Genomic DNA, 27,091 nt, shown 5'->3' on the forward strand with positions numbered 1-27,091 from the left:
AGAATTACACATAGAATAGTAATAGAGGCACTGTGCATTTGTATATACATACTGAATAGGACGACTTGTTCTCTTGTTCATAGCACAAAATGCTTATTCCATTTTCAGGAGAACTATTTTAAAATACACATATGTTATTACCGATGTGTCTCATCCTTAAACTTACTCCTACACTACATACACAGACTCCCACAACTCTATTGAATAAATAAAAAGCCCAGTTACCTTGAAATGAAGTTGCCATGGTGCTGTTATAGCAGACTCTGCGGACAATGTGATGTGATAAGTCGCCATCAGACACGCTGCTGGCCTCATGCATCAGAAATGTTAATATCATCTTGTGAATGAATTGTGCTGCATTTTCATTAATAATCCATTCAGCCCACAAAATGTGCACCGCCACTGTGCGGAGGTGTTGGGTACACTTTTAACGAAGGAAGATGGACTTTTCTTGTTCACCATACTTTAGTTTCTCCACCTACAAAAAAATGACTTAAACTCGTTTTTTGGGGAACTTAAAGGAACATATCCATTTAGTTAATGCCACAGAAAATATAGACATACTCCTGATTACTTTACTTGCATGCATAGCATATTATGTTCATTTGTGTATATCTGAGGCTCTGAGCGTAAGAGTAGACAACATGCTTGTCCGTGGCAGATGAGATAATATCATCAATGGACATTGATAAAATCCACACATTTGAGCCATTCGCTAATTGAAGGGGGGACCTAGACCGCCAATGCACAGGGACAACAGCTCTGGCTGCATTGTTCAGGTGCTTCAGAAGTGGCTTTTTATATTGAGAAATTGAAGTATTAGTGTTTGAAAGCAGCCAGAAACCTGGATCCTTAGGAACCTCCTGTCCAACTATTATTTCTGATAGCCTGAACACTTCATTCCAGAAATTAGATGAATGCACTCCCACCATATGTGGAAGAGTGTTCCAAGGGCTTTATTACACCTTGCTGGCACTTGTGGATGGTACATACAGAGAGAGGAAGGGCACCTGTACTACCTAGTCAACTGCTTCTATTATGTTTAGACCACCAAGACACTCAATGAGCAGCTCTGAGTAGCTTGGAATACCTTGGGCCATGATAGCTGGGTAACATGCGCTGCCAGTTCTCTCTCCCAAGGACCAATGATGTTGGCCACGGACTGGAAGAACTCTTCCATCAGGATCTTGTTAATTCCAATAAGTGCATGAGTATGAATGACTTGGGACAGACACGTAGCTTTGAAAAGTGATGGCTCTCCACGTAGTGATTGAATGCCCCCAACCGATCTAATGTAGTATATCTCCACTGATCCCTTTAGATTGTTTTCTCCTTTGAGCAGGGCTCTCCTCCTGCACCCACTCTTCCGCCATCTCTTACCTCCTCTCACGCACGTATCCAAGACTTCTCCCACACCGCTCCCCTCCATTGGAACAAGCTCCCCCTCTCCATCAGAACTTCCCCTAATCTGTCCTCTTTCAAATGAACATTAAAAACCCACCTTTTCCTTAAAGCCTTCCAGTCTCATGCCTAAACTCCCACCGGTCGGCTACCTCTCTTTCTCATCCCTTCTTCCCGTTTCTCCCGTCTCTCCGTCTCATCCATGTGTGTCTGTCTGTCTTCCCCTCCCTTTAGATTGTTCGCTCCTTAGAGCAGGGCTCTCCTACCTCCTGTTTCCATCACTTTTAACTGCGCTCTCCAGCTACTCAGCTCACCTCCTCTCAGTCCCTCTGCCCTCTGTCTCCTCTCGATTCTCTCCGCTCCCCTCAGTGACTCTCAACCTGTCATCCGTGCCCACCCTCTTGGGCCATAGTTACCTGCCTGTACTCACTTTTCCCCTCCCTCCCTCTCTTTCATGCTGTGTCTGAGCCCCCAGAGTTATAGTGCTTACTGTTACTTGTACTGCGCTGTTTCACCTTGTACTGTGCCATTGTTTGTCCTTGTACGGCGCTACGGATACTTTGTGGCGCCCTATAAATAAAAATTAATAATAATAATAATAATAATAATAATAATAGAGGACAGGGAGTATTTTGAACTTCCCACTGACTACCAGCAGGAGGATTTTTTATAGGTTACAACGTACATTACATAAATTCCTTTGTTCTTGTGTCACCTACTAAAAATACTTTTTACACATAGAACAAAGGTCTGATTTTGTTGGGAGTGGTATAAACAACAACACAAACATGTAATAGAAGTGTGAGTAATACAGTTGTATTAATAATATGGTAAACACTCCACCCTCATTTTGGGAATGCTTAACTGTCTATTACATGTTGTTTCTCAATCACGGAGAGAAGATCCTTTACCATTTCAATCAAGTCAACAAACAAATGTGTGCCTAGTTCTCTTGATTGATGCCATAACTACCCCTTCAAGTGGAGTCAATTGAACAACCAAGATTAGGGTGCGTTAGTAGGTTCTTTACGACTAATTGGGTTTAATCCAACATGGAGCTCATTGGGCCGCCCTCCATGTACGTGGAATGTAATCTCGATGCAGCTCACAGGTATTGTGCCCAATACTTTCATTGTAAATTTCCTTTTCAAAATATTTGACGAAACAATTTTAAATGTTTGTATTTCTACATACACATAAAGGGTATATTTACTAAACTGCAGGTTTGAAAAAGTGGAGATGTTGCCTATAGCTACCAATCAGATTCTAGCTATCATTTATTTAGTATATTCTACAAAATGACATCTAGAATCTGATTGGTTTCAAACCCACAGTTTAGTAAATGTACCCCATGGTCTGTGTTAAGCCTTTATCAATATGCAAAATAGGAACTCAAGCTGAAGGATTGCTTACAATTTGTCTCTTGCTTAAATTTACATGGTTACATTATAGTTGTATTGCACTTTTATGTTCTCTGTTGGTTTTGTTGTCTTTCTTAGTAATGGGTGTGAGTTACATTAAACACAGATTGAAAACAAAGTTATTTTTTCTTCTATAGAGAGAGAATTCTGTTAACTTTCCTTAGAGAATGGAATGTTAGATTCTAGATCATTTTATAATTGTTCTCAGCCAGTGTATATCTCTTGTCTTGGTAATGGAACTTGTTACTTTTCATTCTGGAAATTGTATTGTTACTTTCTTAACAGTATCTGTACAAATAAACTGGTTCCATGGGACTTGGGTTGTTTGTCTAGTTTATAGTTTGTGTTAGCAGTGGATATATGTTTGGTGTCATCATAGGCTTCAGGCTGTGCAGTTTAGTTTTCATGTGTTGTTGCAACATTCTGAGTTTAGAATATTTTATGTGTGTCTTTCAAGGTAAGCTCTCCCCTCATCCCAATTAGCAGATCAGTCCTTCAGTGGCTTTTTTATTTATTCTCCCTTGTGACAGCCAGAAGGTCAGACCATTACAGACCTTTTCTAACCATCTAAATCGGCAAAGCCATGGCTCTAACCATTCAGCGCTTGTGTAAGAAGCGATATTCAGCACTGTTATGAGTTAGTTCTTCTGCATGGTGTCCCTGGAGTTCTATCAGCTAGGGAGGGGCGCTACCTGAAAATACCAAAACATTTTTAAGTGTAATTTGTTCTTTAAGTCCTTGTTGTATATGTTGACAAGCACATCTAAATAGCACCTGTTTTTTTTAATATATATTTTCAATTCATGGCACAATACTTTGAATGGAAAGTATGCAAATGCATGAAAAAAGAAGCATATACATTTTTTTTTTTTTAAATGATATATACATATGTGTTACACATAACAGGGTTTATTTCATGGTTAACTTCACTTTTGTACAGTTTTTCTTAAGGATGAAATGTGTTAAATATACATTAATCTCTTTTGAAACGACAACCCTTTATCCTATATGTTAGTGTTTTGCTCTGTACTCTCCAGCAGAATCAGGGGCTGGCTGAGATGTGGCCCAGGCCGGTCCCCTAGTGGGCTATGTTGTGTAAGGTCACTGAGATGCCTGCATTTTTTTTTCTTTAAAATGTTCCTATTAGGCTCCTGAGTTGAATCCCCCCTTCCTGTCCTGGCTTCAGGAGTGGTTAGTGCTGTACACTACTCCACTTTACTAGAGTGGTTGCTATGGGTTACAACAATCAGATTGTAACCTTCGTAACCTAAAACATGTTACAAAATGAAAGCAAGTGTATTTGTTTCTAGGGTTTAGCCCAATGCTATTAATGTCCTTTTGATACAGTTTTCATTTATTAAAAGCACCTGCGTGAACAAACCTGTAAAGAACAAAGCAAACACGCATAACTGGGTCGACTAGTTTTTTGAGGAATAAGCCTCTTAATATCTGAAATATATGCGATGAAAAGCATTAACAGGGTGTTTCCAGAAAGCAGCTATTTAATATTCTGGACGTCAGAATGGCTCATGCTTGTAATTACCTGCCATGACCTGTAATGTGTGTATCATGTGCCTAATGATGTCATTATTGTTTTTTTCCCTTTAGAAATATGCAAATAAGGACTAGGCTAAAGGAAATTGCTTTCCTTTGTGAAATGGTTATTAGTCCAAAGTGATTATCGGCCTGCAATATACTGTTTCTTATATTCACCTGTCAGCATGAATTCATACCTTCTAACTGAAACACGTGTAAAAGAAAACCCTTGTTCATTTTGCTATTCATTTCCATCGGAAATGACAAGTTTTGGACTTCTTTGTGTTTGTATATAAGAAACAGACCCCACCCTCCTATGTCTCATTTTGGTTCTTTCTTGAATGCAAAACTGTCATTAAAGGCAAAACACACCTGTATATGAGGAACACCTCCTTATAGAAGCAGATTGTTCAGTTATTGCTCTCTGTCCTGTTTGATATAGGTGTTCTATAAATAAAATTCAGGGGAAAGTCAAGTAGTTTAAAAAGAAAGATGGCCCCAGCACTGTAGCTGTGTAGGAAATAATTAAAAATTAAATAGTAAATGCAAAATTTTCTTGTTTAAAAATACAATCATATAGACAACTTTTGATGTTTTAGATACAGCGAGATAGTTTAGTGTTAATAAATCTGCCCAAGCAAAGTTTGATATGGTTAGTCAGATCCACCAGTTTTACCATCTATTGTACTGTTGGTGTAGGCTTCTCATGCCTCAAAATAGGATCTGATTGGATGGCTTATGTTGGAAATCTGAATTTAGTTCTATTCAGTCTTCCCCAGCTAGGAGACCTTATGTGGTTCCTACCACGGTACACCCCTACCAGAAGAACTGGCCTCTGTCCATGCTGCAGTGTTTGTTTTGTCATCCACAACCTGGAAGATTTCATATCCGAACTGCACTGTGTTAGTTTGTAATACAGGCACTAATTGGACAGGGCTTAGCAGCTCTACTGTGTCTATATAGGAACTTACACAGTGCTACCGTTCAGCTACACAGCGCTACCGTTCAGCCCTCCCCATCTGGTTGTTGATGCAAAGAGAGAAACCAATGCAGAACGGGCGGTGGTTTGTTAATCTGATCGGTAAGGGTCTTTGGAATAGACCCCCCGTTGTGATACTGAGAGGATGGGAGAAATTAGCTCAAAGTAACTTTTAGATGGCTTTTCATGTGGGTTTTTGCCTAAATAAACTTCACACATTCTTATAAACTCATTATTCTGGTTTTCTAAAAGGATGACCATTCTACTTTATGGAAACTTAAAGGATACACACATTGAAACCTGCTTATGTCACACTGCTACAAAAACACGTTTACAGATTGTTGCGAGATTATCTGTGAAGTTATTTGTGGCAGCTGTGCGTGCTGTGATAATGATATTATACATTGAGCACAAATCTGTCCCGTCAGAGGTTGAGAGCAATATAATACTTACATGCCCAGGGGATCGATATTAATCTGTTTTTGTCTAGTAAAGACATTGAGTAACCACTAGTGCTCCTGTGTAATGTGGTCTATTTTTAATCTAGTTATTTGAGAATGGAAATATAATATCCCATGTGAAACAAGGGAGGAGGTCTTCGTAGGGGTTAATTTAAGCCGGTCATAATTAGTTTGGAGCTATGCGGATCACTCCCAGGAGGACTTGAGCACATCCATGTGAAGGGATAAATCCGTCATACACAGACCACTGCTGTTGTCCTGGACATTTCTCTGTCCACATCAATAATTGTGTGATACAAACATACTATGTACAACTGTTGGTGAAAAATATATACTAAGATGAGGCACACACTTTTCTGGAAATACTGATGGCATTCATGTCACAATCTCTACTTCTTACTGTCAACAATTAAACTCCGTAGATTACATTTTCAGTTATGATGCCTGCACGCCTGTCTTAAAGTGTAATGTGGTACTCCCCTACTGCTCTCCATCACCGTCACAAATCTCCAGCTTTTAATCAATGCCCGGTAAAAGCCCTGATAAGTTACTGGGATGGGTAAAATGCCTAAGCAGCAAACATTTTTTTTCCCCATAGATATTGTTATTTAGACATGCTTCTAAATTCTCTGGCGTGTGAGTACACCAATCTGTGCAGAGCATCTAATAATACAGTGATTCCTACCTGGGATGATTCCAGCTTTAGTGCTCCACCCTTATACCGCGTCTCTGGTATTACATGACACAAGGTAGGGAACCGCTTCTTCCCCTCCATATATTTCACAAGAAGACGATAGCAGATCACATGCTGGGCAGATTTACATCAAGGAACATGTTAAACAGAATTGTGTATAGTTTATATTTGCATATAAACATCACATTAGTACCTATCTGTTTTATGCAGACAAAATGTATTACTTTTGTTATTGTTTTGGAAACTAAAGCTGTTAATATCGTAGACTCCCTCATTTCGCAATGTCGTTTTTCATTATGCTGTAAATCCACGCTAATTAAAAGGATTATTCACTTTGGAACCACCTTCAGTATATCAATATATTATGACCAGCCTACCGTTACCTGATGCCGGGTGATATTCTCCACAGTTTACAGTTCATTATTAATCTCTCCAGTGCTTTTTAATGGAACTCCATTGATGAGAGCCTGGATGACGTGAGTTATCAGCAGTGTAAGTTGTGGTGCTTCAGATAAGATGGGGTTCCCAGGGCCCCCCCCCTATTCAGTTCCTGGGGTGCAGGGTATATTAGGGAGGTTTGGCAAATGTAGACAACCCCTATTAAGTAAATAGAGCAATAGATGTCAGTCACAATGTGAAACATAACTGCCGTGCATGGCACATAATAAACAAAGCGAAAAAACAATAGCTTCACGTTTTGAGTTTGTGACATTGATCATTGTGCCTTACGAATTAGACATTTTAAGTATTTTGAGTAATTTACTTCTAAGTTAAGTGATATTCACAGGCTTAGATCCAATTCAGCACGAGGTGACTCGGTGTCTCCGCGGAGGCATATCGTGTCTACATGAAATTTCCGCTCCTTTTTCCTTGCGTCAAATAGAGGTGCACAGATAAACGTGCAGAGATTTCTTCCTATAATATCCCCTAGTACTGATGTGAATGAGTTCTCTGTACAGCGCTGCGAAATTAGTGGCGCTCTATAAATAAATGATGATGATAGTATGAGTTGTCATGGTGAAAATGTAACAAAAGAAGTGGTTCTGACTGTTTAATTGTCAAGACCCTGTATCAGATACAGTTGAAAATAGTAAGTCGCATTTTGACAAGTACACAAGGTTTCAAGTCACCATAGAAAGTAACGATAGCTGGGAGCTGACATCAGCCATTTCAGGCAGGGGTAGCATAGCTATTCCTAGGGGCAGGCAGTTTAGTAAAAATACAACATTTTACCCTTCCACAATCACCTTATTATAGGGAACGGTCTACACACTTTATTCTGATTTGCCAGTGTGCCTATACCAGTCACCCTCCTTTGTTACCACCTTTCACTATAACCTTCAAGACTTCTCCTGTACTATTAGATCCCTTAGTTTAATTTTATTAGTATTTTTCTGCAACACCTTACAACTAAACCCTCCTGACCTTGTTATATCCTCTATCAGTATCTGCTGCCCTATACAATGCTTCATAGAGCATTATTTAGCTACGGACAAACAATCTTTGTGATAAGTTTCTGATTCCCTGCACAAAAACAAGACCTTTGGCCCTATTTTCACCTCCCATATCTTATTTATATTGTAAGCTCTAGAAAGCAGGCCCTTACACCTTCTGTTTCATTGTATGTTTGTTTCCATATTGTAATTCATGAGAAAATTAAGCACAATTTTGAGATATATAATTATATATTATATTATAACATAATTTTGCAAAGGAAGATGGTGGAAACCAGTCTTTAACCTACTCTTCGTAGGTGCACATTATTTACATTTCAAGCAATGTGAAAAAACAACCTATTTTATTCACACAAGTGACTCTTAAGAGAGTCCCTTCTATCATATGATTCGTTTAAGAGAGAACCAGAAAGGGTCAAATTGGCGAATGCGATGGCCCTAGAGAGGTAATAGGATGGACTGTTAAGTGAAGTTTTCACCATGTATGAGAGTGCAGCCATGTATGTGCGAGGTGGACCAACAGTCTCATTTGTGTTCAATAAATATAACTCAGCTTGCCTCATGTGTTTTGCTTTTTCATAAATGACCCTCGCTGTGTTGCACTCGGACAAACAAAAAAACAATTTGTGAATGTTACAGATGTCTTTTCTTTTGGATTAGATTGTAAATGCATCCTCACATATACCAACACCTTTACCTTGTAAGCAAATGTTGCAGTATTTGGCTTGGATTAAAGGGATGGGAGATTGAGTAAAGTGTTTGCATCACCCGTCATCTATTTACACCATCTATTACAAATCAAATATCTGTGATGACTCATGGAAAGCCGTTATCCCCCTGTGTCATCAAGGCCATTCTGTTGCTCATGTGTTTTCACATATCGTGTGCATAATCAAAGACATATATTTATCTAGTAGAAAAACTAATTGTATCCCTTGTTTTATTATGGACATGGTTTTTATACTTTTTCAGATTTAGTAAAGTAATATAATCCTAGTTAGATTACATAAACATTCTGCCTAAGGCTCGTTCCTTAGCATGTACTTAACAGATCATTGGCCAGCTTGGTTAGCACGCTGCTCATTTTGCATTCTGATTGTTCCATTTAGGTTACATAGAATGCATGTACACTCTAACACAGGGAGAGGAGATATATTGTTAAATAAGGTTGACTGAATATGTTGCAAGCTAATCACCATCACCATTTATTTATATAGCGCCACTAATTTCGCAGCGCTGTACAGAGAACTCACTCACATCTGTCTCTTCCCCATTGGGGCTCACAGTCTAAATTCCCTAACACACACACACACACACACACACACACACCCACACCCACACACACAGACAGACAGACTACGTTCAATTTGTTAGCAGCCAAATAACCTACCAGTATGTTTTTGGGGTGTGGGAGGAAACCAGAGCACCCGGAGGAAACCCACACAAACGCAGGGAGAACATACAAACTCCTTACAGATAAGGTCATGGTCGGTAATTGAACTCATGACCTCAGTGCTGTAAGGCAGAAGTGCTAACCACTGAGCCACCGTGCTAAAGTTCTTTAAAATTACAAGTATAGCATGTTTTACTTAAAGAATAATTTTAGTATTACAAATAATTTTATTACGGAGATACTATTTAAGTAATGATGGATTCTGTGTATCCATTAAGGAAAATAAAATAAGTTTTTTGTTGTTTTTTGTTTTGCATATAGTTATGTTTTTCTCCCCAGGTCTATGACACTTAAATAATGATCAGTCCTGAAAGAAACAATATCCTGCACTATCTGACTTCCACAGGCAGAAAATCCGGTCACATCACCTCCCCCAATCTTCTCACATGTGTAATTGTCCTTTCTTGTCTTCTAGGGTCTTTGTGAACAGAAGTCTAGCCATGGAAAAGATCAAATGCTTTGGATTTGATATGGATTATACACTTGCTGGTGAGCATGGAAAGAATTCTGGGGCCTTACAAAACAGCTATTTATAGCTTTTTCCTTTTACCCTTAGCATGTTGTCACTGTTTCTTAGAAATATTATTTAGATGATTACGTAGGTTAGCTAAGCCTGGGAAATGGTTGAGGGATACAGAAGTCTTACCAGCTCATCCCTGTCTATGTAAAGAAGTTCTAGGAGGATGATCCTCCTGATATTTTATGATCAAAGCGAACACGCTGAAACAAGTTCATTTAGAACCTATTTATTTGGTGTATCAAAAAGTAGCAGAACATTTTCTGTGAATATTTACCTTTTATAAAAGCCAAATATTTTCTCATCTAAGTATAAAAAAAATGTCCAGAAAGTTACAAGAACCAGTGCCCCGTAGGTCAACTTACAAATGGCAGAATGTGTTTTGGTGTTACCAATTTATTTGCATGATGTTATACAAAACCTTCTTTAAAAATAATCTGTATAATGTCTCTGTTACAGTGTATCTGTCACATACACACAGTAAGGACTAGGGGCCTGATTCAATAAGGATCTTAAATGAAGCGGTATCTTATTTCAGTCTCCTGGACAAAACCATGTTACAATGCAAGGGGTGCAAACTAGTTTTCTGTTTTGCGCATAAGTTAAATTAAATACTGACTGTTTTTTCATGTAGCACACAAATATCAACTTTAAATTTCAGTGTACAAATAAGCTATCAAGTATTTGTGTGTTACATGAAAAAACAGTCAGTATTTAACTTATGTGTAAAACTAGTTTGCACCCCTTGCATTGTAACATGGTTTTGTCCAGGAGACTGAAATAAGATACCTCTTCATTTAAGATCCTTATTGAATCAGGCCCATGATATTCAAGCTATCTATCAATCAGTGATGTTCCTGGTTGCATCTCCACGAATATTGTCTCTGCTCCACTCATTGTGTGTTAGGCAAAGGCTATATTTAACTATTGAAAAGAATAATTCATAATGTTTGCACTATATTCTTATACAGCTTGGCTGCAGTGTTGATGAGGACATTTCTCTTTCCAGTCGGTGTCATGCTTTGGTCTTCTGTAGTTCCTCTATTTTAACACTTGTATTTGAAATTCCTTGGGTTCACTTAAGCTCATCCAAGTTCATTCCTCACCGACATTGCGACACTCAGTACATTAAAGAGATAGTACGGTGGTTGTGTTTACAGCAGGGGTATTAAATAGCAGCTTATGGAATCATTCGAGTGTTGGGAGAGAAAAAAAAGAGCTGTCAATCATACGTGTTTACTTGTAAACAAGGCCGTCTGCTCTCATGACCATCGTCAGCACACAGCACAACCACTGTCAGGACTTTTTATGTTGTATTCAGGTCCTCGGTGAGCACACTGTGTTGTTAGAGAACCTTACATTTAATCTCATTGACTAGAACCTTTTGTAAAACAAGTCATTTCGTTATACTTAAGCACCAATGTATCACTGCTAATTTAAGTCACACAATTAACATTGCAACATTTTTACTTGTCCATCTAGTTATTTTAAGGTGCATTTGGCTAGGGCCAGAGGGGCTTTTGTTATCTCTCCTGCTCATTTTCGTGTCCCCAGCTTTGAAGGGAGATGATATAGAACAACATGTAGCAATCGAATAATTGTGATGTTCACATCATTGCAGATTATTACAGGAGTGTGGGATGCAGTGGCCTGTCCACTCATGTGATTGTTAGTGAAGCAGTGCTACCCGTGACAGGGCCATGATGATAGGAGTGGAACGGATGAAATGTTATATAGTGTATAGAGATACACAGTAGTGATGTGACACTGCTATTTAACTGATCCTTCTAACTTATTTGTTTCTCTGTAGTGTGTTTTATGTAAGGATTCAACCTTTTATATTGCACTTGTTACCTACATACTATGGCCACAACCATTCATGATGCAACCTAACCATTCACTAGGAAGCAGTGACATCACTGAGAATGTGCAGCATCACTTGACTTGGAAACAGCAACATTGGAGGAGAAAGTTTGACTTGGTGATGTCACTAGTTCAGAGTAAACGGATAACCGTAAGACTATATGACCTTGAATGTTAGTCCAGTCCACAATTGGCTGCCTTCACTGTGTGTGGACTATAATTGCTATTAAATCGCCATTAAAGAAATCAGTGGTTTGCATCTCAGTGGTTTGCATCAGTGAGGATCTCGGAGGATGCTGGAGTATTGCGGGAATTTTTTTCAAACAACTTATTTTTATGACATTTTTTCTTTCCAAGTTAATCTTTCTTTATTGAGGAATTAGTATACATATAGATCGCTTCCAAAACAATCAAAATTTCATAGAAATGACAGCTCTCATATTTCCTTTATATAAAAAAAGTAATGGATCGTGGAAAGGGGAAGGAGGAAAAAAAGGGGAAGGGGGAAAAACCTCTGTTTGGTTGCTTTATGTTTAAATTGGCCACAGAAGAAGCAATTAGATTTACCATTACTGTTAATGTTGGTTAAGCCGCCAGCTTGCATGTTGCCCAACAGAGAGGAGAGACCCAACAGACCATAATCCACCCTAAAGAAGAAAATAAGGGGACATTTATTGTCCCATCAGGGAACCATAGGAAGGAGATTCCTTAAAATTCAGGCACCTAAACCAGATTGTCATCAACTGCAGAGGTCCTGATGGACATAGATATGTAGAAGTCTATCCTTGCTAACCACTCTTTCAGGCTAAGTGAAAGGGGATCTCAAATGTACCAGAATAATTCCTTTTGCAGCATTATTTAGGTGTCTGAGTAAAGTTTTTTTTATATTTTCATTTTCTGTAAATTAAATGGCTAACATTCCAGGGCCCTCTGGAACTGGCCCTCACATTATCCCCATTGTGTGTTCCTTGACTTTAAGCCAGAAGGAGGCCAGTCTTGGACAGCTCCACCAGATAAGTAGTGTGGAACCCATGACTGAACCCACCCCTCTAACAGCAGCCTGAGACATCAAGGTGCATCTTGCACAGTTGGGAGGGGCATCTGTACCATCTAAAGAGGACCTTGAACTGTGTTTCTACCACAGAAAGGCTATAAGAGCTAGCTATTGAAATGTATTTATTTTTTGACAAATTTTATCAGTTTCTGATCTTCGCAAATGACCTCATGACCTTGCAAAATTCAGCAGAGAACTATATACATGTTTTATAATCAACTATTTGTAGATGATGGAGCGTCTGGGATCCTGGGATGGACCCCTTCTTACCCTTGTAAAAGGTTCTTATCTTGGATAGTGTCTGGCTTGTAAGTATAGCTACAATTCAGAAAGGGGAGATTCAGTCTCTCCTGCAAGACGGGGAAGGCACATACCTTTTCATTTTCCACTACCTGGCTGAACCTGTTGTAGTCTCGGTTTAAAATCCGGATTGTGGATGAGAGGAGTAAGAGGCGACAGTGAAGTGGAGATGAATTTTAGTGTCCTCCGCCTGGAGAGTGGGGCTGATTGTGGGTTGAGATATATGACTTTGGGAGGGATCCTCAAAGCATGGGTCTCAATTGTAACCCATTGTTTGTAATCCATATTTCGGTGATATTTAGTAAATAGTGGGAGGTGTAGATCACATTTTAGGCTTTTCTCTTCTCTTATAGAAAGCATCTTGTTGGTTTCTAGGAGTTTTTCGACCCAAGCAAATTTGTAGACTAGTTTCTGCAGTCCAGTGAAGTATCTGGGAGAGATATAAAAAGGAAGTGTCTGAAAATATCTGGGAGGGATATAAACAGGAAATGTCTGAAGGAGAAATACGACTTTAGGTAAAGTATTCATCTTAATGATTTTAATCCTTCCTAGCCAGGCAAAACCCTATGCTCGCCACTTTGCGCATAGATTGGTGATTAGTGGAATAAAATTTGCCCTAAACAGGTTTGAAAGATCTTTGGTAATTAAAGCCCCTAGATTTTGATGTGACTGGGATGCCATGCAAAGGGTAAGGCATGCAGGATCCCGGCCAATGTCATCTGTGTGATCGAAAGATTTAAAGCTGCTGAATTAGCAAAATTAATTTTAAAATTGGATAGCTGTCTGAATTTCTAGAATTCCAACATCAGATTGGAAAAGGAAAGGAAATGGCTTTATTTCCAGATGACCTACTGGCAATTATCATCAAACTAGCAAATTTGTGGTTCATCCCTCGCACCTGAAACCCAGATACATCATGGGCAGCTTGCTAGGTTAGTGGTTAGCACTTCTGCCTCACTGTTTGTCTAACATCTCACTAGATGCCTCTGGGATTTTAGGGAAGTTACATTCTGTAGATAATCCTTTATCTCTTTTTTTTTTATTTCCTTTTTAAGAGCAGCCTTCACCTGGGAGGATGCCCTGTAAATATTGTACAACATTGTGCGATAAGAGTGGGTAGCCCTCATATCCCTTGATTAAGATGGCATTCCCTGCCCTTGGGGTCTTTGAACACATAATGCGCTGGCTAGAAGCCGTCCCCACGTTTCTTCCCACTAAAAAAAAATCTGTTCCTGCAATCTCTAAAAGCTAATTTAGTTATATCGCCTAAGAGCTTGTTGAGAGCGGCTCTGGTTTCTGTTAACTCGGCGCACTGACCCCACTGACGATTTGTGATTGGATTCTAGGGGGTAAATGTATCAAGCTGAGAGTTTCCGGTGGGTTTGAAAAGGGGAGATGTTGCCTATAGCAACCATGCAGATTCAAGTTATTTATTTACTGCATTCTATAAACAGCTAGTCTCTGATTTCCTATAGGTAACATTTCCACTTTTCAAACCCATCGGAAACTCCCAGCTTGATACATTTACCCCTAGATCTTTAATTTTTAATCAGAGTTTTTCCTTTAGAGCTTCCTTTTTGTTTCTAAATAAAAGATCCTAGTTGTATAAGTTTACACCTTATTACTCATTTATGTGTCTCAGTATTGCATCAGTCATTTTACCACAACTCATTTGCAAAATATTTTTTTTGTAAATCTACTGTGTTCATTCCTATAATAATGCAATGAATTTGTACCCATTTGTTTCTGCGTATATTCTTCACCTACTACGTTACATAGCAATAATTAACTCTCATGTATTCACTTATTGTATTCAATGTGCACATCTTGCTGCGCTTAGTTTGTCTTCATTTTTCTAGGAAATCGGTTTTTCTTTTATATATATATATATATATATATATATATATATATATATATATATATATATATATATATATATATATATATATATATATATATAAAACAATTAGGCAGATTGGATTTAGAAATACAAGCCAGGGAATTGCAAACAGGAACTGGTTCATTTGACATTTAAATTTGGCTCTCGATCTAGTCTCCGTGCTTTACACTAAAGTGAATACATTAGCGCAGTCTAGGATTACTACTTTCTTCCGCTCGGTGCCCATTTAGAAAGAAGAAGCCACAGTGTTTCTCATAAAATAGGCCTTTGTGGTTTTGACTCTTTCTCTTTTTATTCTAGAACAGGTTCTAACAAAGATTACACACTTGGGTGTGTTTCACCAAAGGTAAGAAGCAACCTATGCACTGATATTGATTGCTATGGGTTACAGCTCATTTGTGCCTATGGCACCACATTACTACTAAAGAATGTGTTTTTGTATTCCGTGGTTGAGCACTTTCCAAGTGTGGGCGCTGTTCATTGATTGCAAACAGAAATGCCTAGTACAAATGTTGCTTCTTACCTTTGGTGAAATATACTTTATTATTCTGAGACCGCCATGGCAAATACCTCAAACTTCATCTATCTGCTTATATGTAGTCAAACAGGCTCTGCTAAATAGCATCATTTAATAAGAAAAAACAAAACATGCTTCCATTAAATTTCACTTTAAAGCTAAAAATTGAAGTGTCTGATAAAGGCTGGTTGAGCAATAGCGTGGTTCCTAGACTCCCCAAGGTGTAGTCACATTTCCCACCAGCGTCAGATGGTGCCAGGAATTATCTACCAAAACCACGTGACCGCAACCAGCTTTCCAAATCAAGGAGCTGCTGATTTACTTTTTTGTTCAATACTGTTTGAATACCCATCTTTCAGAAAACTGATATTTGTTCTGAACCATAGTAATTATTTAACCCTTTAGTGAGCAGAGTTTGTTGTTTTTTGAGCCACAGTAAATTTATGACAAGTGTTCAGTGTTCCAGAATTGTTTTCTTTGTATCCTGGCTACCTGATGGCTGCTGCTCAGCATTTATAAATATTATGGGGAACATATGCTGACTGTGGGACTTCTGCCTGATTAAAGTCTGGTGAGATCTCACCATGTTAAATGGGATGCTACTTCAGTCTCTGGTATATTTACTAAACTGCGGGTTTGAAAATGTGGAGATATTGCCTATGGCAACCAATCAGATTCTAGCTGTCATTAAGTAGAATATGCTAAATAGTAGAATATGCTAAATAAATGATATCTAGAATCTGATTGGTTGCTATAGGCAACATCTCCACTTTTTCAAACCCGCAGTTTAATAAATCTAGCTCTCAGTCTTTAAAATGGTTGTTCATTAGATCTAAGTGGAGCTGATTTATCTGTGCTTAGAACAAATGTATTGCCTACATATTAAGGAATTTGATGGGGGACCTGGCTCCAGAAACGCCTATGTTACCTGATAACAGCCATTGTACTGCACTGTTTCAGAGTTTTGATAATAAAACTTTCACAAGAAATGGTGGGATAGCCCGCTGCTCCAGGTCAGTTAGGTGCCACATTCACTTCTGCATCTCGTCCGTAAAATTGGGTGTCCTTACAAAGTCAACAACCCTTTTAATTACCCTAATAATTTTTTTTTTCATTTTAATTGTAACAAAAAAACTTAACTCTTCCTAAATGTTAGTAAAATAAACAGATTTGGTAACTAAGTACGTGAGAAATCGGGGCTTACTTTTTATGTAGACAGATTGATCAACACAGGTCATGTAAATGATCAGCTGAATCATGATAAACTGAATTTCCTTTCCCAACTCCATGGCAGCCCTTACAATGGGTTAATACCCTGATCAGTGTAGACAGGAAGAAATTTGCCCCACCTGGACCCTATATAAGGCAGCCCCTCCTCTTCCTCAGTGTCTTATATTCCTATCTTGTGTATGACAGGGTAGTGCAGAGTAGCATTTTTTGTTTTTGTTTGTTATTTTATTCTAGAGGGCTTACCTGAGGTTTTTGGACTTTCCTCAGGTTGGCTGTGTGCAGTTAAGCGGGGCTGTGCAGGACTTGTCCGTTCCCTTCAGCGTGGGCTGTCTGAAATCTAAGGTAATGCCTATGGGTGGTCATGCGCGCATGGAGTGCGCATGCGCAGTACGCCGACGGATTGCCGGCCAGTGCTGACTGCTGTTTACCAGATCACCTGTCAGGAGGAAGACAGGAGGAAATCGTTACCCTGCTATGGACACACTTTGATGATGTCAGGGCAGGCACCTTTCTTAAGCAACTGATGCCTATTACATGAGGCTCATTGTTGGCTATAAGCAGATATATGCTGCAGGACCTAGCAGCTATCTGGATACAGTGCACTATGGACCAGGAGCCCCCCCCAAAAAAAGCTAAAGGACACCCCAAGAGAAGCCCTTAGAAGTGGGTGTTCGTGTGCTTTAGAATAACTTACTTAGTACCTTTTTGTTCTATTGTTTACAGTACCTCTGTGGGTCTTGTGCAGGTAAAAAGAAAATGTGTAGTTAAGAATCGAGTGTGTGCAGCTTGTGACTTCCAGTTAACAAAAGATTGCATTGATCCGTTATGTGTCATGTAACCCTGAAACGATAGAAGAGCCTTGCCCCCCAGAACAATTCAAACAGTTCTTTTCATGGATGGTGAAGGCCATGCAGGATTTTCAGGCCCCACAGCAGGGGCAAATAGGGACAGGACTCCAATAGCAGAAGAGATGGAGGATGTGAGGCCAGTGTTTCTAGGAATGCAAATAGATACAAGAATGGACAAGGTCTGTCTCTCTCAGGAAAGTTTGGACAAAATCCAGTCACTGGCGCATAAAGTCCAGATTCAACATCGAATTTCAGCACGAATGTGTCTTCGCCTTCTAGGAATGTTTTCCTCAACAATAGGAAACCTTCCATGGGCAAGGTGGCATATGAGAGATCTTCAATCAAGCCTCTTTGCAGAATGGGATCATACAGTGGGGTCTCTAGATTCCAAAATCAACCTCACAAGGTCGGCAAGATAGTCTCTGGATTGGTGGCAGCTCTGAAGCTTGAGAAAGCAAGGGGTGTCTCTCTCGATACCTGACTGGTATGTTCTTACCACAGACACCAGTTCAGTAGGCTGGGGTGCTCACATGCAAGGTATGGTTATGCAGGGCACTTGGCAAGACAAAGAGAGACTTCTCCAGGGGAATATCTTGGAGATGAAAGCAGTATGGAGTGCAGTCCAGTACTTCCAGTCCTATCTACGAGCCAAACATCTGTGAGTATTCTCCGACAACAGGACTAGTAGCCTTTATAAACAAGCAGGGTGGTCCCAAGAGCAGAGCAATGTTGGCCGAAATAACCACACTGATGTTATGGGCTGAGACGAACCTGAAATCTCTTTCAGCCCTTCACGTGGCAGGCAAAGACAATGTGGTGGCGGACTATTTAAGCAGACACCAAGTCCATCCAGGAGAATGGGAGTTCCATGAAGAGATCTTTCAGCTTATACAGCACATGTTTGGAACGTGAGAGATAGACCTGATGGCCACAGGGAACAATTCCAAGGTACCCCTCTTCTACTCCCGTCACAGAGACAACAGGGCCTTAGGGATAGATGCCCTGTCAATGCAGTGGAACTTCAAGCTGGGGTACATGTTATCCCTCAGGTACTCAGAAAAATAAGGAAGAAAAAGGTGGAGGTGATAGCAGTCCTCCCGGCGTGGCCGCCTCGCCCTTGGTTCGCGGTAGCACGGAGGATGCTGTTGGAACATCCATGGCCGTTGCTGGTCAGACCAGATCTTATACATCAGGGTCCGGTGCTGCATTCAAATCCGGACTCCTTTGGTTTGATGGCGTGGAGACTGAGCGGCGACTATTTGAGATCCAAAGGTGTTTCAGACGAGGTAATAGACATTCTGATTCAGGTAAGGAAAAATAATTCCTCTATAATTTATTACAGAATTTGGAGAAAATTAATTTGTTGGCTGGGGAACATGGCGAAGGATCCCATGTCCGCCAGTATTCCAGATGTGTTCGAGTTCCTTTAAAGATGTTTTCATTAAAGGTGCAAATATCTGCTCTTACCATTTTTTTTGATACCAAGCTGTCATATCAGGATCTCGTCTTCCAATTCTTTCAGGCACTAAAGATGTTACAACCAAGAGTGATTTTTGTCTCCTTGGGACCTTGATATTGTCCTGGACGCCTTAACCGCTGACCTCTCCGAACCATTGCAGGATATTTCTCTCAAACGGCTCACTCGGAAAGTGCTCTTTCTAGCGGCAATTACTTTGACTCGTCGGATAGGGGACATACATGCGTTATGGTGTGAAGAACCCTTCCTGAACGTTTATGAAGATAAAGTGATTTTGAAGACGAATCCGGAGAATCTACACAAGGTTGTCTCTTCCTTCCACATCAATCAAGAATTGGTACTACAGACACTCTACCCTCATCCCACTAATCTATACTCTAGATGTGGTGAGAGCTATATCTGCTTACATTGTCAAGACGGAAAATCTTGGGAAGACAAAGCAACTATTTGTACTTCCTGAAGGTCCTTACAAAGGACATGCCCCATCCAAACCCACATTGGCGAAGTGGATTAGAGAAGTGGTTGTTCAGGCCTACAGGGGGAAAGGGCGTGAAGCACCTAAGATATTAAAGGCTCATTCAACTAGGGCGGTAGCAACCTCCTGGGCACATGGAGCCCAGGCATCGGCAACCAACATCCGTAAGGAAGCTGGATGGTCGTCGATGCACATCTTTTCTAAGCATTATCTGCTTGACGTTTCAGCCTCTACGGAGACACAGTTTGGGAGAAAGATTCTCCAGCAAACGGTGTAAATAAATTTTTGTTTGACTGTATTAAGGTGTTTGGTTTTTATTGCCCTCCCGACTATTGTACTGCTTTGGTATAACAGGTTGTAAGGGCTGCCATGGAGTTGGGAAAGGAAAGTTGAGAATTATACTCACTATTAATTTACTTTCCTTGACATACTCCATGGCAGCCCTATATTTTCCCACCCTTGTTCTAATAGTTATGTTATAGGACGGCTTGGGAAGTTACAAAATACACTGAGGAAGAGGAGGAGCTGCCTTATATAGGGTCCAGGTTTGGCAAATTTCTTCTTGTCTGCACTGAGCTGATCAGGGTATTAACTCATTGTAAGGGCTGCCATGGAGTATGTCAAGGAAAGGAAATTAACGGCGAGTATAATTCTCAATTTTTGTTACTAGTTTCTTAATTTTGCCTATACAATGCTAATGAAATATGAAAGTACTTATTTAAAGTAGCAAATCCCATCAAAAAATTAGATGTGTATTTTTTTTTTTTATTATTTTGTTTTTTTGCTTAGTACACCGTGTCAGGCTATAAAAAGATAATTATATTTTTTTCTTAATTATTTTTATACTTCTGCACTATCATATGACTGTCATAGTGGCCCCATTACACGACAACCAAAGTCACATGGCACATAATGTAGTGAGCAGAGAGACTTGGAACACCCCTCTGAGCTTAGTCTGCATTGTAAAATCTTCTCCCTCCTCCTTCCCCCTGTGCCATGATGTGGTAGGCTGAGAGTCTGAGTCTGCGTGTGACTAGGAGCCATAACTGCTTGCCCTCCAGAGAGATTTGGAAAAGGAGAGCATGATTTGTAGAAAAGAGGCTAAGAAAAATGGCTATCAAATCTATCTAAAACAGTCTAAAATTTACTTGGATATCCGAACAAATTAAAAAAAGAATCTCTTCTCGGTTTAACCACCACATAATAAAATGTTTAGATTGGTATAGTCATGGTTTTATATAGTACTCCAGGGGGTAAATGTATTAAGTAGCAATTCTAGCTAATCACCAGCATTCTGCAACTTTGCCGGCATCATTTAAAACGGCAATGGGTTTAAAGGCAAAACTTGCCTTTAAACCATTGCCGTTTTAAATTATGCCGGCAATGTCACCAAATATTGGTGATTAGCTAGTATCCCTTCTTAATACGTTTACCCCAGGTCTTGAGTTAAATGAACTAAATGTTTGATAAACATATATAGTATAAATATCTAAATATTATTTTGTACTATACTTTGTATGGGTTGGTCTTTTGAAAAGTGCAATTGTGCTTTCTGTATAATGCACTTGTGTATAGTGGAATATTTCTCTGCTTCACCTTTTCCTGACTGTTTTATTCTTTACTGTAAAACTTTCTCTACTACCCTGATCCTGTTTTCCAACATCAAGAACATCTTGTGCTGTAGCAGAGGCTGAAGAATTTGACTCTATAAAAGGGGGGTCGTCTAAAAATAATACACCTCTGTGTTCAGTGGACCGGTGCCAGATTTTATATAGCTTATAACGAGGCTGAATCTGAGTGAAGTACGAGGTCTGCCTTACAATAGCAGACCGCACGTGAATTCATGTTTCACTCTTAAGTGTTAAGAGTGATTACACAGCAATTAAACAAGTGCTCTTAAAATGGGACATCCGCTTCAAGGTGTCTGCCTGTTTGCCCAGTAGTGATTTATTAAAAAAGGATGTCCTGGAACCCTTAAGCATCTTGGATAATTTCCAAAATATTACTCATGCAAGTACTACAGAGATTAATGTGAGACTAAGCCGAAACAATGTTGCAGTAGGAACTTAACATAGCTGCCTTCCTGTTGCAACTCCAAATTATTCAGGTAATGACTTATTAGTTGCTCACCTGCTGCTGCCACTTTGCAAAAAAACTCCACCCCTTGTTGTAAGTAATAGACTAGGGACTAGATTTACTAAGCTGCGGTTTTGCAAAAGTGGGGATGTTGCAAATAGCAACCAATCAGATTCTAGCTGTCATTTTGTAGAAGGTACTAAATAAATGAAAGCTAGAATCTGATTGGTTGCTATAGGCAACATCCCCACTTTTTCAAACCCTCAGCTTAGTAGCCCTAGGAGTGTGTTCTCATTGTTATCATCATGGAACCCTTACAGAGTGAGTCATGTGGCACACGAGTGTGGACGGGGAGTTTGGGAGAGTGCAATAGGTTGTTTTTTTGTCTTTAGCAAAAAAAGCATGTAAATAGTATATTGGGGCCTATTACTCTGGGATTGCATTTGCTCTAAAGATATTCAGCACTATATGACCCACTGTGTGTCTAGTCATTTCTGACTACTAAACTTGCTGGCGTTAATGTAGCAAACATATCTCCTTACCTTTAATGCCTTTATGTTTCCTCAGTGTACAAGTCTCCAGAGTATGAATCTCTTGGCTTCGACCTGACTGTTGAAAGACTGGTTTCTATCGGCTATCCCCAAGAGCTTCTAAGTTTTGTCTATGACCCAACTTTCCCCACCAGGTGAGATAATTACAGAAACAGTGAGCGGCTCGGTATGAAATATTCTGCCAAGATTTAGGAAGCGGACATACCAATGTTGCATGTTCTTATCAGCTAATGCTTTGTGTGTCTGCTTTGTAAAGCTAGGTACACACTACACGGTTTTTGTCCAATAATGGGCTCAATCAGCCAACATACGGCCGCTCGTTCAAAAGTCGGGTCAGTGTGTGTAGTGACACGATGGTCGAAAGTCTGCCCAAATGGACGATTGTCACCTCATTTGGTTGGTCGTACCGTTAAATATTTTCGTTCCAATCTAGTTTCCGTTGTGTAGTGTGTATAAACTTCCGACCGATCCACAACAGTGAGTACGAAATTACAGTCATTGCTCTCAACAACATGGGACAGCTGCTATTCCCTTTATCGTCTAAAACAAGGCAAGTGTGTATGCAGTCCACGGACCGAGCGATCGGACCATTGATCTCATGTAAAATCAATCGGCATAAAAAGTTGGTGCAAAATTCTGTAGTGTGTACCCAGCTTAAGCCAAGGTCTTGTGTTTGTTTAATTGTTTGGAAACTTTGTATTTTAAACATTTGTATTTTTTTATTTTTTTCTATATTTTCCTTTTCCCCAGGGGTTTAGTGTTTGATACTACATATGGAAATCTTCTGAAGGTTGATGCCTATGGCAATATTCTTGTCTGTGCACATGGATTCAACTTCATGAGAGGGTAAGTGAACAGATGCTAGGAATTTTCCTATTTAATTTCAATACAGTGAACATCCATTCTCTATCAAGTAATTCAAATAAAAGCATATTTATTGTTCTTTTGAGTTAGGAGTTTGTTTTTTAAGAGTTAACAGTTTTTAAGCTGTATTATTTTTTATATGACCTTCTCTTGAACTATGTAACTCAGGCCTTAGGCGTGGAGATGTTGAAGACCGCTCTAATTTCCGTTCCCTGATCCTCGTCCCACATTCCTGCTCGGTTTATAATGCATTGTAGCTATTGGATTGTGTTGCTGTTGTCAGAGTTTCAAGAAAATGTCAGGAATATTGTTGTTCTAGTCAATACTTGTATATTTTATTGCTACGTGGCTTAATTTCTCTATAAAAAATGTAAGTCAAGATAAATGAGGTAATTTGCTAAGAGCTGTAAAGTAAGTTCTGTGCACAATGACTGAGAAAGCACACATTTGATGTCATCTCTGCTGTCTGCATGTCTTGTGCTCCATGTGCACTCAGGATATACTTTCATTAAGCCCAGAATGCTGGCAGTTGTGTTCCTGCACAGACCATATGATAGCATGTTGTGCCATCATTTGTAGAGCTTGCTGTAGGTTTGCTTTGTGCATGGCAGTACTCCTGAGATATATTGGGTGGATGTGCCCATCTTTTTGCAGAGAAGCTTTGCTACAAGCAGAAGTACAGGGAAAAACAATTTGTCACTTAAGTGTCAGATACATGAGAATCAACCACTACTTTATTTATTTTCAGTTGTGCACGGCTGTCTGTGGGGTAAATGTATCAATCTGCGGGTTTCTTTAACACCCGCGTGTTCAGTTTCTTCCGCGATTAAATTTCAAGCGGCGCTGCATTGTAAAGGGTTAACTTCCCTTTACAATGCAGCGCTGCTTGAAATTTTATCACGGAAGAGGCTGAACACGCGGGTGTTGAAGAACCCGCAGATTGATACATTTACCCCTGTGTCTGTATTGAACACCACAGTTTTACAATAGCAAAAACGAGATGGAGAAAATTTCCAGGTTTGTGCTGTGTTAAATTCACTTAATTTACAGATGGGCCCATCTACCCAACTTTAGTATTTATTAAAAAGTGTAGAGACTTAAATGTGTTTTACACTTTACCTACCTCACATAAGTGGGAGATTTTGTGCACAATACAACTATATTGGGGGAAGCATGATTTGTGCTCTCCTCCACTCATTATTATCTAGAACTCCGTTGTCATATAAGAAAGTAAATAAGCCACTGCTCCTATGCATCAGCTCTTCAGGTCCCTGTGTTACCCATTTCTTATTTTGAGCAAAAAAATACTGTACACATATTTTGGTTGTGTTTATGGTAATATAAAGACACTGACATAAATGGCATAGTTTCCTTTATTGCTGTTCCTTAAATCAGATTGGGCATTGCACAGTAAACATGTCATTCAGCAGTGTCTATGTTGCAGCAGTAAAGCCTGTGCATTATTACCCAGCCAGCAATTGGAGTAGAGGTAACAATGTTCTCATCTTTGGGAAGCTCCTGTAGAGCAGTGAAAAATCCATAATGTCAAAACATGCCATAATAAAACAAGCAGATGTTCCCTGTGATGTGACAGTCATGCTTTGTAGCTCCTGAAGTCTTCCTTTTGTTTGCAGACAATACATCAGCGTATTTACCCACGGTGTCCATTGTTTGCTTTCTGCATATGGTTTGTACATCAGAATGAGTCTGGCTGCGTCAGCATCGCACACAAGCATATTGCTTTTGTTTTAAATCTCTATATTTAAAGTGTTACAAAAAAATAAATAAAAGTAGAACAAGTTAAGTAATGACAATAGTACATAGAACTAAGATGACAGAGCGTGACTATGCTGTGTTTGATATATGTTATTATCTGTAACATGACTATGATAACCACAATGAATATGTAAACATTTGTAAATCAGTTGCTGCTTATAAGGTTATTGCGGTCTGCGCGCTACCTTGCAGTGGGGGTGAATTGATTGGGCAAGCGAGTTATTTAACTTTGGCTGGGGGGGAGGGGTGTTAAGGGTGACAGGGAGGGGTTAGTTGGGGGCGGAGACTTGACAGACAGGGATTAGGGAAGGGAGTAACGGAGAGGTAGTAGTAAGGATTGGGAGGATGGAAACAAAGGGGGGGGGGGGGCGGTAGAGGCATATGTTTTTATATTATATCCTTATTACTATACAGTTTATGTGTTAGAGTGTTAGATGTGGGCAGTATGCTCAATGAAATCTTCCTGCCAGTCTTTTATTACTTGGCATGTAGGTATTCTGGGCAAACCGGTTTGTTTCCTCTCATAGAGGCGGCGCACAGGAGATACATTACAGTGCTTCATTGTTCAGTCCTTAATGACTTTCTGGCCTTTCTTTTGTAATACACATCCATTACAAGTCTGGGTTTTGTGTGGGGAACAATGCCAGATTTTTATTTTTTATTTTGCTATCTAGACTCTTATATCTCTGTTTTTATTTGCTTTAGAATAAAATCTACACTCCATTTAAACATCCAGGGAAACACTGAGATATACTCTAATACATACATGTGGAATCTAGACTTGTACATGTACAGCCAAGCTGCCCTTGTTATGCACATTTGGGAAGCTTTCTGTAGAACATAGTAGACAGAACCCCCTCCCCCCCTCACCCTAGTAACACATGACATACGGGGAGCATGGCCGTGCTGGTGGTGCCATCTGATTGGAGCATGCTGCCTACCTGATATTGCATTTCTGCCCCTTTATAACTGGGGAATGCATATATTGACAATGTTCCTCTACCTGTCCCATAAATCAAGTTCCCTGTTGCTACTGGTGTGCTTGTATGGTATTATTGTGAATGCTTCAGACTAATTTGAATTCATTATATATAATCGTACAATTTGTGCTAAAAGACATAATAACCAAATGCAAAAAGTAGAGTTTCTTACCCAGAAGGAACTATCGGTTATGTGCTTTCATTACTGTGCCTACACTACACATATAAAAGCTGACACCAGGTTGTCAGGGTTACAGCACAACACTACTCTTTGCACCATGTTATTAAATAAGCAGCAAGAAAATGTGTTGGTTGTGTCTATTTTAGGCGGAAGGAAAGTGATAGTGTCTTTATCACAAAGTGGCTGCGATATTTCCACATTGCAGCTCTCACTGTTTATTCCGTTATTCAATCTCTCTGGGATAAAGCTATCAGCAGAAAGTGGTAATGAATTTAACATGTGAAGTAAGCAAACACATTTCTGTTCTCCACAGACCTGATATAAGGGAACAGTATCCAAATAAATTTATTCAGAGAGATGACACAGACCGCTTCTACATCCTCAACACCCTGTTTAATTTACCAGGTAATGGAAATGCTACAGTCTGGTTTTCCGACTTCCCTTTCAGTTTTTAATGGTGTACTTTTGGATCTTGCCATCTTATCTTATGTAGTGATCCTAGAGGCATACGTGGCTTAGAGAAAAGCTTTTCCATCTGGGCAGGTATCCCAGGGCTGATCCCCTAGTGCCCTTGTTATGTTGCCTGTAATCATAAAGTTCTAGAACATACAAGACAAATGAACATTAATGATGTTGGGGTGTTTGTACAGGGCTAAAGATCGCTGTAAGAGGGGTGGTTCTTTTGATTGTCATCACTATTAAGCAAGAGACACTCTTATCTTTTATTTCATGTGTCAGCATAAATATAAGCAATCCTAATTGTTCCCAATGCTGCAATCTGTCAGCATCTATGTGTTATGTAATGTACAGCATCTGACCCAGTTCATTGTTTCTGTCTCATCATGTCTATAGACAATAGAGCCACATTTAGTGCAGTCTTACAGTACACTAGGGGGCGCTGTTTGGGAACAAGAAGCACTGGTGTATCGTTTGCATAAAGGTTCACAGATCCATGTTAAATGTGCTTTATTTATAGAATTTGCAGTGCATGTTTTGTTTCTTATATTTAATAATAAATGTCACCTAACTTGCAGTTCTATGTCGGGTTACATCTGCTGTAGCAAAGAGCTCAATCAGTGCTAG

General features: G+C 39.6%; 1 protein-coding gene across 4 annotated transcripts in view; it reads left to right on the forward strand.

Annotated features, from left to right (window-relative positions):
- NT5C2 (5'-nucleotidase, cytosolic II) overlaps positions 1–27,091 on the forward strand; it is a 63,683-nt gene that overhangs the window by 18,797 nt on the left and 17,795 nt on the right. For 3 of the 4 annotated variants that reach the window (XM_075216224.1, XM_075216223.1, XM_075216225.1), the window contains exons 3-6: positions 9,815–9,888; positions 22,224–22,341; positions 22,958–23,053; positions 26,322–26,413. In XM_075216224.1, coding sequence (XP_075072325.1) covers positions 9,815–9,888; positions 22,224–22,341; positions 22,958–23,053; positions 26,322–26,413 — 380 coding nt within the window. Of the gene's footprint in view, positions 1–2,312; positions 2,513–9,814; positions 9,889–22,223; positions 22,342–22,957; positions 23,054–26,321; positions 26,414–27,091 lie in introns of those variants that run through there. The other variant, XM_075216226.1, reaches the window with a different exon arrangement.

This window comes from Mixophyes fleayi, chromosome 6, assembly GCF_038048845.1.
Source record: "Mixophyes fleayi isolate aMixFle1 chromosome 6, aMixFle1.hap1, whole genome shotgun sequence".
NCBI classification, from domain to species: domain Eukaryota; kingdom Metazoa; phylum Chordata; class Amphibia; order Anura; family Limnodynastidae; genus Mixophyes; species Mixophyes fleayi.